Raw genomic sequence first — 12,051 nt, 5'->3', positions numbered from 1 at the left:
TGCATAGCGAGTTAACTACGTTTTTCACACATTTTTAACGCAACAGGACGAGAATAGTCTAACACAAAATCTGAAGCATGGATTTAATAAAAGTTATTTCTCAAAAAACATGTGACATAATAAGGCCGTCCTTTGATACACTTTTCAAAATATCAGTTCCATTTTTAGTCCAAACAGAGATTCCATGCTACAGTTTACGAAAAAGTGATGGAATGGTTCCCATCCGGTGAACAAACCAACTTATCCTTTCGTTTCGTGAGAGTTCTTCCATGTTTTTCAATGAAACGCACGGCAGAGGACTGAGACTAGTTCCGCCTGCGCCTTCTGATTGACGAGATGTCGGATTCCCATCGAAAAAGTTAAAAGAACCATTCATGAAACAGGGCTCTTGACTAAAAGGCTTCCTTAGCAACAACTATTGTCTTTCTGTACTTAACGGATTGCATTTTATAAGGACTTTGGAGCAGACAACAGTTCTGACCAGGGAAAACCTCTTTAGAGCCACCAGGAGATTATTGAAGCATAATATTTGCAATTGTCTTCTGCCACACGATGACAAATTTCAGCATGCAAATTATATGGGCACTTTCTTTGTGGAAAAGATAACTGTCATCCGCAAAGAACTCGACGACGCCGCCTCACAGGCCGCTTGCTGTTATCCCGGTAAATATGACTTTGCCTGATCAGATGTTAGGGCGCTTGTACAAAGATCTTCATATAAGAGTTGCGCACTAAAATAATGGCCGTAGGTGTATCTAAGGGGAGAAGTTTCGAAGAAGTTGTGCTCACTTGATAGCAGAGCGGCGGAGTTTGTGGCAGCTTGACTTATTTAGGTAGGAATCATTATAACTTTATTTCTCTTTTTAGGAGAAGTGACTCCATACATACATACATTTTTCCTAGAAGTCGTATGACTATACAGGATGCTAAAACAGTCAGCGACGAAATAGAAAAGGGGGCAAGGAAAAATTAATAAAATAAATAAATAATTACCTAAATTAAATTATTTACAACATATAAATGTTTACATTGCATTACAATATTGTCTTATGATTGGCAAAGCATTCGTTTGGAAGGCAGTAACAGAATCAGTATTAACAGCAGAATTGGGAAGGTCATTCCAAAGGGGGATAAGAAGTGGGAAAAAGGAAAACTTATATGCATTGGTGCGAGCAAAAATATGTCTGAACTTATAGGGATGATTGGAGCGAGTGCTTCCATGAGCTAAGACGACAGATGTTGGAAATGTTAAGTGAGTGTTAATGTTAAAGGAAAAAGTGAGTGTTAAATGTTAAGGAAAAATGCACAAATCACAAGCAAGAATGCCGTATCTCATCTCCGGTCGAATGCATATAAATTTCTGACAACTGTTACTTGTTATTATCTGGCTATTGCGACATCTTTTGAGGGGTTCCAAAGTTTGTACTTGTAAACAATAACTATGCTAAAGTCTTATGTTAGCGCGTTTAAAATGACATACATCTGAGCTATTCTCTATTTTCGAATTCCCCATAATACACTTTGTTTGCCCCCCAAATTTTGCATAAACTATTGTTTTCAAATGCTCTCAGGGACACTGCATATTCCCAAGAGCATTTGAAAACAATGGTTTATGCAAAATTTGGGGGGCAAACAAAGTGTATTATGGGGAATTCGAAAATAGAGAATGTAGTGTAAGCTTATTATAGCATGTATATTAACTTGATTGTCACAACTCATACACATCCTGCAGTCGAACGATTTATTCCATCATAGGCGGCCCAAACTCATAATTTGAATGCTCAGTTAATGTAACCATTGGTAGGATTTACATGGGAAGCAAGATCCAGTGCTTTCAGTAAGTTTTGCAGTGGATGACTGGGAAAATAACATAGACGGTAGGGTTGTCCACATTATGCCGGCATAATTTTGAGCATAAGAGTGAGGCATGAGCATCACGCCAGCATAATAGCAAATATGTCAAAATCTCGAAAATAAATAAATAAATAAATACATCAGAATTAGGTACAATCTCGAAATTGGGATTCTGTTTTCCTGTGGTGAAGTTTACGTGATAATCGACAGCCCCAGACTTCACCACGGGAAACGGACGTGGCCACTTGGGGCGACTGGGAGTTTAGGACTTTTATTTTTATGTAAAAAATGAGTGATCCTGGGGAAAATTTTTGAGCATAAAGAATTAGCATAATTGTGAAAATTGTGAGCATAATGTGGACAACCCAAGTAGATGGATGTGGAATCCCGAGCGCCGAAGGCATGAGCCTCTAGGGGGGTCTGGGGGCATGTTCAACCACTGCAAGTTTGGAAATGCCATTTCCAGCATTTTCCTAAAGGTGTTTCCCTCTAAAAGGCAATGGAAATTAGGCAATAAAACACTACAATGATAGTCCTTTTTGAAAGAAATTGCTGCCTTATCAGTACTTAAATACATTATAGGCAGAATGTCATGTAAATTGAAAATTTTTTTTTTTGAGAAGAAAACTCCATAATTCAGACTTAAGTTAAGCAAGTAAAGTGATTTTATTTTCATGATAGAAAATGGTGAAAAAACACCTACACAGCAAAACTTTGAAATGGTCGTGTGAATGGCCAGGAGGAGGAGGAGGCAGTGTGGCCCAGTGGTTAGGGCGCTTGCCTTGAGATCCGGAGATCCCGGGTTCAAGACCCGCTCTGACCACTCGTTGAATTTGATCCTGGTAGTCCCTGGTTCAACTTCCCAGCTGCACTTGTAAATAGCCAACTGGTTTGCCTCCGGCCAGTTGGGATTCTTAACAGTTGTAGTTGTTGTGTTCTGTTGTTTCGTTGATTCATTGGCCCTGAAAAGCCCCTATGGGGAGAGGTCAATTAAGTATGTATGTATGTAATGGCAGGTCTAAAACACAGGTCACATTCCACAGGTCACTTGTTGCAGGTCATTGTTTTACCTTTTTGAAAATAACCTAAAACCCTCAATTTGGCTAACCCTAGGCCTAAAAACCAACCTTAGGCCAAGGGTTAGCCAAATTGAGGGTTTTGGTTACTTTCCAAAGTGTAAAACAATGACCTGCAATGATTGCCCGGTGGAATGTGACCTGCGTTCTAGACCTGCCGTCGTGAAGTGCGTAGCGGTATGGACCAAAGTACCCAGCGGTCTATCGCCAGCAGCTGCCTTCTATCGAAACCTCTGCTTTTCATAGTTTTTTACAGCGAAGAAAATAAAAAAAGTAAACTTACCTCTGCTTCATCTTGTGTCCTTGTGTCGATTTGAGGCATTTTGAAATTTGCTCCTATCCTTCATTAAAAGAGAACAAGGCTGGAGACTCGGAACCTCTGAAGCCAGTGATCACTCCATGATCAAGGACGATTTAAGCCGAAAAATGAGCTTGACTTGGCCTTTTGTCCACTCTCACATGAAGCTTCAAAGATCGATAACAAATGACATACATGTAGCATACAGGCCCAGAGTCCAACAATAATTTCCACATTCTTAGAGAAAAAGCCAGTTTTAACGAAAAACCTGCCACTTTCTCCATTTCAAAAAGCCCTTTTTGATTCATACATGACATGACTGTTGGAAGCTCTGGCTTGGCAGCCTGGCTTAGTGACAATTAATTTTTTTCCCATGGGGATGGTTGAAAAGTTCCAAATTGACGAAGTTTGATATTAGATACTCACCCCTAGGGAGAAGTGAAATTTTCAACAAGCCAGGCTGCTAAGCCGAACCTTCCAATGTCATGTCATGTATGAATCCCAAAGGGCTTCTTAAACTGGAGAAGGTGGTGGGTTCTTCATGAAAACTGGCTTGTTCTCTAAGCATGTGGCAATTTTTGTCAGACTCTAGGCCCTTATGCTACATCGTTTGTTATCAAGCTTCATGTGAGAGTGGACAAAAGGCCAAATCAAGCTGATTTTTTAGCTTAAACCGTCCTCGATCGTGGAGTGATCACTGGCTTCAGAGGTTACAAGTCTTCAACCTTGTTCTCTTTTAAAGAAGGATAGGAGCAAAATTCAAAATGCCTCAAATCGACACAAGGACACAAGATGCAGTAAAGGTAAGTTTATTTTTTATTTTCTTGGCTGTATAAAACTAGGATAAGCAGAGGCTCAATAGAAGGTGGCTGCCGGCAATAAACCGCCGGGTACTTTGGTTTACCCTGCCACCTATTTCGCATGACCATTTAAAAGTTTTGATGTGTAGGTGTATTTCCAACGTTTTTTATTTTCTTCTCTGTAAACTATGATATACCTCTTACTAACCGAGTTCGAGGTCCGTACCGTAAGTTACGGACCGAGTTTTTTCCCGTTGATTTATGGCCCAAGCGTGAAGTGTGCGGGCTATAAATTAACGGGAAAAAACGAGGATCCGTAACTTACAGTACAGACCGAGAAAACGACGTTAGTAAGATATTTATTATATCTCTGAGTTTAACCGGCGCACAGACAAGGAAACTAGTCAAAGTGAAGCGGAAGGTTCAACTGCCACAAAGAATGCCGTGCCAAAATCCCAAAAACTAAATCTTCTTGGCTGTTTAGTTTGAAATAGTTGCTCGCAAGATTCAAACAGTTTTCAGTACATGAAAAACTCGCTAGATGATGTTTTGTTGAAATTTTAAATTTAGCAGGCTGTACAGCGGGCCGTACTGTAGAATACGGCCCGCTAATTTAGCCAAGTACAGCGCGCGTACTATCTGAGAGAATAATAATAATAATAAGACTTATAACTAACTAAATGCAAGTTATAAATTAAAAATACATACAGCAGCTGGTCACCCCAAGTAACTTGAGAGCTTAACTAGAACTAAGAAATACCATTGCCTTATGATTTACGTGACCATCAGTGGATCAGCCAGGTTGATTGGGCTGTTCCAAGATCTGGCCTCAATATAAATTCCAGTGAAAAAACATGTTGATACTCAAGTTCATATGAGAGTATTGTCGAGCCTGTTTATCAAAATCTTGGTTTTTCCTAGCAACATATGACATTGGCCACTTAACAATAATTGGCTATTCAGCAGCTTGATTTGTGAATTATTAATTTATGAACTATTTTGGGACGTTTTCCTGTCCCAGGAGAAATTGCAAACAATGGTTATGCAAAAGTTTTGGGGGGTAATATAGGTGTATTATGGGATTGTGCAAGTAGTGAATGTTTGACTTTGATGTGCTTTTAAAGGTTCTGGACACAAACCAAATTTCAGCAGATAAATTGCAATTGGCACTTTAAAAATTACTTAATTATTTTTGTTTAGTGATTACTGTAGCTTCCAATATTGTTACTAGGGAACTTTAGAATGGTTACCACTACAAGGATGGAATTCTCCAGGGTGCACTTGCTCAATGTGCAAAAAAAATTAGTCAGTGCTACTTGTACTCCAATCTCACTGAGTCTCTAATTTAAAATGTATTTACAGTAGAAATAAAGTTAATATTAGTAAAGATGTGTGATTTTTGGTGCTTCTTACAATCTTGCTTTGTAAGCACCTTCCTTTTAAATTGCTGTGACCTTCATTCTGCATAAGACACAATTTATGCTATCAACCCTTCATTAATTAGTTAAGGTGCACGTGACCATTTTGTTGAGGCTTCTGATCATGATGCGGATTTTTACATTGGAATCTTTCCACAATCATCTTGCGTATAATTTCCCCACAAGTGTTCTGGCGATTCAGAATACATACATGTACATATATTTAAATATTGAATAAATAAAATTAATGACTGAGTGAGTGCATGTATGCATGCATGTGTGCGTGAGTGAGTGTGTGTGTGCATGCATGAGTGCAGAGTGAGTGAGTGCATGCATGAGTGCATGTTTACATAATTGACTACCTACTTCCCGTGAGAAGCTTTTCAGAACCAATGAAACAAATGATGCAAACGAAAATAAGAAAGTTAAGAATCCCAACTGGCTATTTAAGACACACCAGTTAGCTATTTACAAAATTAATGCATGGAAGGCATTGAACCAGGGACTAATGAGAAAAACTCCAGATAGTGGTCAGAGGCAAGACTGAAACTGGGACCTCCAGATTAAAAGTTTGTCGCCCAAAACACTTGGCCATGCTGCCTCCAGTCTTTGAAAGTCATATGTCAATCATAAAATTGTGACAATAATGACCAGAAATTCTGTAAGGACCCCTGTGGCCTCTCTTGTGTCTCTCAGAGTACTTTTCTCTGTCTTAACCAGAAATTTTACATGCCTTCCCTGGGAAGATTTGTCGTGCTTTATGGTATAGTTTCCCAAGATTAGGCAAGTTTTGTCGCAACGGTATCCCTGTATGTCTTTCAGTTGCAGGTGTCATACACTGCAGATTATGGCTTCTGTTTCACAAGAATATCAAGGGTACACACAAGGTGGTGGATCTGGTAAAGTTAAAGTCACTATTTTGGCTTCTGAGTGGGGATCGAGTAAGGGCGGACTTTCCACCATAAACAGAAAGTTAGCCATTCAGTTGGCAAAATCCTCTGAAGTGGAAATCACTTTCTTTGTGCCACAATGCAGTAAAGGGGACAAGAAAGAAGCCCTCAGCCACAAGATAAACATTGTTGAAGCAAAAAAGTTTGTTGGTTTTGAAGATCTGGATTTGCTTAGCTCTCCACCAGATGATCTGCTAATTGAGGTGGTCATTGGTCATGGAGCGGAACTTGGTCGTCACGCACAAGTGATAAGAAATCGTCACAAATGCAAATGGGTGCAAGTGGTGCATACAGATTCAGAGGAGCTGGGAATGTTTAATTCCTATCCAGATGCAATTTCCAAGGGTCAAGAAAAGCACTATATTGAAGTCAAGCTTTGTGAAGAAGCTGACTTTGTGGTAACAATTGGACCCAAGCTAGCTGAGTCTTTCCGTAGATATCTTCAATCTTGTAAAAACCATCAGACAATTTTTGACTTTACTCCTGGTATTTTTGAAGAATTTCTGAGTGTTGATCAAGGCCTTGAGGAAAGAAAACATTGCACTGTTTTGGTGTTTGGCCGCGGTGATGCAGAAGATTTTCAGTTAAAGGGATTTGACATTGTAGGAAAGGCTGTTGCTTCACTTGCTGACACTCATCTTATCTTTGTTGGAGCACCTGATGGAAAAAAACAGGAGATGGCACAATTGCTCTTGAAGTGCGATCTACCAGCTCATTGTCTGAAGGTTAGAGGCTACGTCAAGTGCAGAGAAAGCTTAAGGAAATTATTTTGTGAGGTAGATCTAGTAGTAATGCCTTCTAGAACTGACGGCTTTGGGTTGACTGGTCTTGAGGCCTTGTCAGCTGGTCTGCCAGTTCTTGTCAGCAAAAACTCTGGATTTGGGGAATCCCTAAGCAAAGTACCATTTGGCTCATCATTTGTGATTGACTCAGAGAAACCCGAGGTATGGGCTGCTGCCATCAAGACCATCTGGGATAAAGAGAGGCAAAGTCGGCTTGAGGAGGTTCAGGCTTTACGCTCGTCATATGAGCGGAAATACAGTTGGACCAAACAAAGTGATGCCCTTCTTGTCAAGATAATCAACCTTGTTCGTGGTATGAGGCTTCCATTTTTTTGCATGCAGTTTGAATTGAATTTAAGAAATGTGTCATACACTAATGTGGATAGCTTGCACTATGTTTCTCATTCCCTTAGGATCCATCAAGTGTTTGAGATCACTTTTGATTGATATACCCCATCCTACGTATTGATGAAGTGCTGCTGAGGAAAAGAAAAACATGTCAAATCATATCTCAATGAGACTTACTATTTTTTTCTTTGCCATCAATCACCAGTGTTCTATCGAGGGTATTTGAGGGGTAGAAACACATTGCGTGACATTGACGTTCGCGAACTTTCCAAATAATTCCGATCCTTGTGTTATGATGCACCTAAGGCCTTCGCTGACAAATACTTACCACATATTGTGAGATCTCTTGAAAGCCAAAGATTTAATTACGTTGTCATCTTGCTCAGCTTTTCATAAAAATTGGCGGCGAGGCATTTATGTGCATTGTCAGATAAGTGTATGCCATGCACTTTGAAATATTCATTAGTACTCTTGAAACCCAGTATCTTAGACTTGCTATGCTTCATTGAACCAAGCCACATACCTTTGGTTTTCTTTTTATTCAGTTAAAATCTCGAAAAGGTAGGGGGGACAGTGGAGTGAAAAATAAGACAGTAAAGATTTAACATGAAAAGAGACTTGACAATTCCAAATAGATTTTGGGCAAACAGTAACTATGGAGTGTTTTCACTCACGTGATCAGTAACCTTGTTTTTCTATCGAAACAAAAGAAAACGTTTGCATAATAATAGAGCTCAATTCCCAGAGGAGGATTAGTTGGGTACACTAACATGGCCGCCGTTCCTTTGTTTAGGGACACCAACATGGCCACCATGACGTCACTTGAAAACACTTTATAATTATACCAAGTACTGCAGTTATATATTTTTCCCTCACTTGCTTTCTTTTTGAACAGTTATCCCTCTTCAATCCTTCCTCCATGGCCGGCAGACCTACTTTGCAACACCTTCCCTTTGAGCCTGGAATGAATTAACAATTATTTCATTCGCTTGCATTTGATACAAGGTGGTGAATATTGTAGCCAATGAGTTGCTTAGTGCCAAGTTGGCAATAACGAATCTCTTATCCAATAAGGGCGAAAGGAATATTGTTTTTATTATTAGATTCTACACCTTCCGTTCATTTTCTGTCAACAGAACTTTGTTCTCCCCCAAAACCTTTTTAAGCTTTTAATTAAGCAACATTTGCTGGACTCATGTGCCATATAAGGTCAAACAGAGGTATAGCGGCTGACAACTGAGATGCAGTGTGCCAATGAGAAAGCTAGAAATGCATTATCTGAGGCTGAGAATTTAATAAACTTTATCTAATTTTGGCATCTCATTTCGTCTGTGGTGTCGGGGCCATGTCTAATTCACAATTTTATTTTCAAAAGCTCGTCTTCGACTTCAAATTGATTGTGAGGCTATCACTCGAGCTAGTGCACAGACAGGCATGGGGACAGCAGTAACTCCACAGCAACCCCAAGAAGTTACTCAGGGAGCGAGAGAAGTGCCTAGCTCCTCAAATAAACAACATGCAGTGGTCACGCCCACTTTTGCGCCAGAAATTGAATTATATGGAGGGATTGATACGCAAACAGTTATGAATATCATTACACTGAAGACCCTTCAGGGATTAGATGTATCAATACCGGAGCAAAGAAATCAGTTTGTACTTTATCTTGAAAGGGTGCACAAAGCCCTGATTGTTGATGCTAAGTCAAAATGCTTATTGATCACTGTGGAAGTAAGTTCTCTGCAGAGCCTGGAGGACCTGTGGGAAGATTATTCCTTAGGTCATGTGAATAAAATGGCTCAGAAACTTCTTGTGACAAAGGAGCTTCTGGAGGAGTTTGGCCTGCTTGAGGTGAAATTGACAACATTCATCGCTGAAGAGGAGTACAGAGCTTGTCAAGAGTATTTTTCTGGTGAGTTCGATAGAAAATGTGACATATAGACAGTGGAGAGTTGAAGTAACTATGACGACAGCAGCAATGGGAATGACACAAAACAAGGGATCATGTTTTTCAACCAAAACAAAATAAGATGTTTGCGTAAAAATTGAGTTCAATTCCCAGTTTATTAGTTTGGGACACCAACATGGCAGCTGAGACATCAGGTGTTTATAAAGTGTTTTCAGGTGACTTTATGGCAGTCCTGTTGGTGGAGTAAAAGATAGAAACGGTGGCCATGTTGGAGGAAGGAAAACTTTTTTTGGGAATTGAACTCCATTTTCATGCAAATTCTTCCTTTTGTTTCAAGAAACCAATGTGGCTGTCAATAAGTTAAATATATTATCTTTATGCTAATTAGACTCACCAGCCTCCTTTTAAAGCAAAAATTCTTTTCGATTTTTTTGCATGCTAGCGAGGCCTACTGAGGACAATTAGCATAAAGAGAAAAGAATAATTTATTAGCCGCTATTTATGAATTTGTTGTGTGCTCTTCAGGTTTTGAATGAGAAAAAAAAATGGGGTGCTACTCGTGGGTATTGCATTTTTGGTACGTTTCTTCACTGTCCTCCGCAAAACACGCAAATTCATGGTTCCACGGACTCGTACACGTGCATTTGAACACAGGTAACCCAGGCTCACTGTGTGTGCCGCATAGGTAAATATAGAGAACATATGAGGCGAAGTTTAGGTCTGAAAATTTGCTAGAAAAGGGAAATAAAAATCGATAAAACTTACCATGTGGTGAGCTGTTGTTGTCTTTAATACGTACACAAAGTTTCGGGGAAAATGGTCCCCGTTCACCTTCCTTCATAGTGTAGTGACAAGGTAGGAGACAAAAGCCAGCTTAGGGACTCCAATCGACCCAAAACGAGCACGATTTTTTTTCGCGAAAATCGAATCCAGTCGCTAAATCTTGAAACACGCCAGGCTCGTGGAACATGAATTTCTCTAAACCATGAATCCACTGAAGCATCTCCAGGTAGCAACGCGAAGCCACCAGACCAACGTAGAACTTGTAAATTAACCTGCTAAAATGGCGGCCAGAAACCGTTGTCCTCGCAAAGTGTCCAATTCAAAATGGCACTGAACTCGGGACGCCTGGTGACGAGTATAATAAGTCCCCCTGGAGGGAGGGGAGTCCCAGCTTGCTCAGTGAGTTTTGTTTTTAGCAATTTGAGACTCCCCTCCCTTCAGGGGGACTTATTATACTTAAGTGGATTCATGTTCCACGAGCCTGGCGTGTTTATTTAGCGACTGTATTCGATTTTCGCGAAAAAAATCGTGCTTGTTTTGGGTCGATCGGAGTCCCTAAGCTGGCTTTCGTCTCCTACCTTGTCACTACACTATGAAGGAAGGTGAACGGGGACCATTTTCCCCGAAACTTTGTGTACGTATTAAAGACAACAACAGCTCACCACATGGTAAGTTTTATCGATTTTTATTTCCATTTTCTAGCAAATTTTGAGACCTAAACTTCGCCTCATATGTTCTCTATATTTACCTATGTGGCACACACAGTGAGCCTGGGTTACCTGTGCATTTGAATAGGCCGTTTTCGAAATATCAAATATTCAGCTTGATAGTGAGGCAGTGAGGACAAAAACAATAGAAACACGTTGGAATGAATTTGAAAAATATTTGCATATCATCCACTTTCCTTTGTATTTGTCCTCAGAACCTCTCTTTCAAGCTGAATTGTAAGATATCGAAAAAGGCCTATTGCTCATATTTCCTTGGTAGCTTCAACGGCGCCATTCGTTTTACCTTTTGTTACTGGATAGCTCAGCCAAATTGGGATTGCCGAACAAGTGAGAATAAGTAATGGTAGTTATCTTAAGGACAAGTACAGTCGGGCGAGGTAGGGACGGTCAAGAGGGATTTGCGACTTTCGTTCCCTTGTGCTTGCCGCCGGCTGTTTTTGTTTGCTTTGCGTTCAGGTTTTATCAACTTGTTTGATACAACCAAAATTTTGGAGTGAATCTTTACTTCGTTTTTTGGATGGCTGAAGGGTGTATTTCCATTTAAATTCTCAACCTTTCGTTCATCTTTCTGTCGACGAAACTTGGCTTTTCGCCAAAAGAACTTAAGCTAAAGCGACATTTTCCGGAACCATTTTCCACATAAGGTCAAACTTGGGTATAAAAGCTGATACCCGAGATCCAGTGAGCCAGTGAGAAAGATGGAATGCATTATCCGAGGTTGAAAATTTAACATTACTTATATTTGTTGGAGGTGCGTTGTAGCGGGCTGTATTCTCGACCTCGGGGTCGGTTGTTCGAGTCTTGGCACTGTCACCATGTTGTTTCCTCAGACAAGTGCTCCACACTGTCTCTTCCCACCCAGGTGTATATAAATGCTAGCGGCTGCTAACGGCTCCAGAAAACTAAAAATATCACAATATATACGCCCGTTCCCACAAACTCACAACACAACGACCATAACTTAAAAGCAAACTAATCATTTAATTACTATGTGTAATCAATGATTATGAAGTGCGTTCGTCTGTAGTGACACAGGAAGTTAGCACACCACCATATATGTGACAAAGGATGTGCATTTGGAAGAACAGTGACCCTGGCCCAACGGCTT

At 40.1% G+C, this 12,051-nt stretch overlaps 1 protein-coding gene across 8 annotated transcripts in view; it reads left to right on the top strand.

Moving 5' to 3' along the window:
- Positions 1-335: 335 nt before the first annotated feature.
- Positions 336-12,051, top strand: part of LOC137992157 (uncharacterized) — a 150,169-nt gene continuing 138,453 nt past the window's right edge. For 4 of the 8 annotated variants that reach the window (XR_011121650.1, XM_068837296.1, XM_068837291.1 and 1 more), the window contains exons 1-3: positions 336-833; positions 6,269-7,491; positions 8,902-9,435. Coding sequence is in view for 7 of the 8 variants with exons in the window: in XM_068837296.1 (XP_068693397.1) it covers positions 6,294-7,491; positions 8,902-9,435 (1,732 nt within the window). In the remaining variant the exon portion in view is untranslated. Of the gene's footprint in view, positions 834-3,749; positions 4,032-6,268; positions 7,492-8,901; positions 9,436-12,051 lie in introns of those variants that run through there. The other 4 variants (XM_068837292.1, XM_068837297.1, XM_068837293.1 and 1 more) reach the window with 4 other exon arrangements.

Source organism: Montipora foliosa, chromosome 2 (genome assembly GCF_036669935.1).
Source record: "Montipora foliosa isolate CH-2021 chromosome 2, ASM3666993v2, whole genome shotgun sequence".
Classification (NCBI taxonomy): Eukaryota; Metazoa; Cnidaria; class Anthozoa; order Scleractinia; family Acroporidae; genus Montipora; species Montipora foliosa.
Note: the sequence above shows the minus strand (reverse complement) of the source record. Positions and strands in the feature narration are given on the sequence as shown.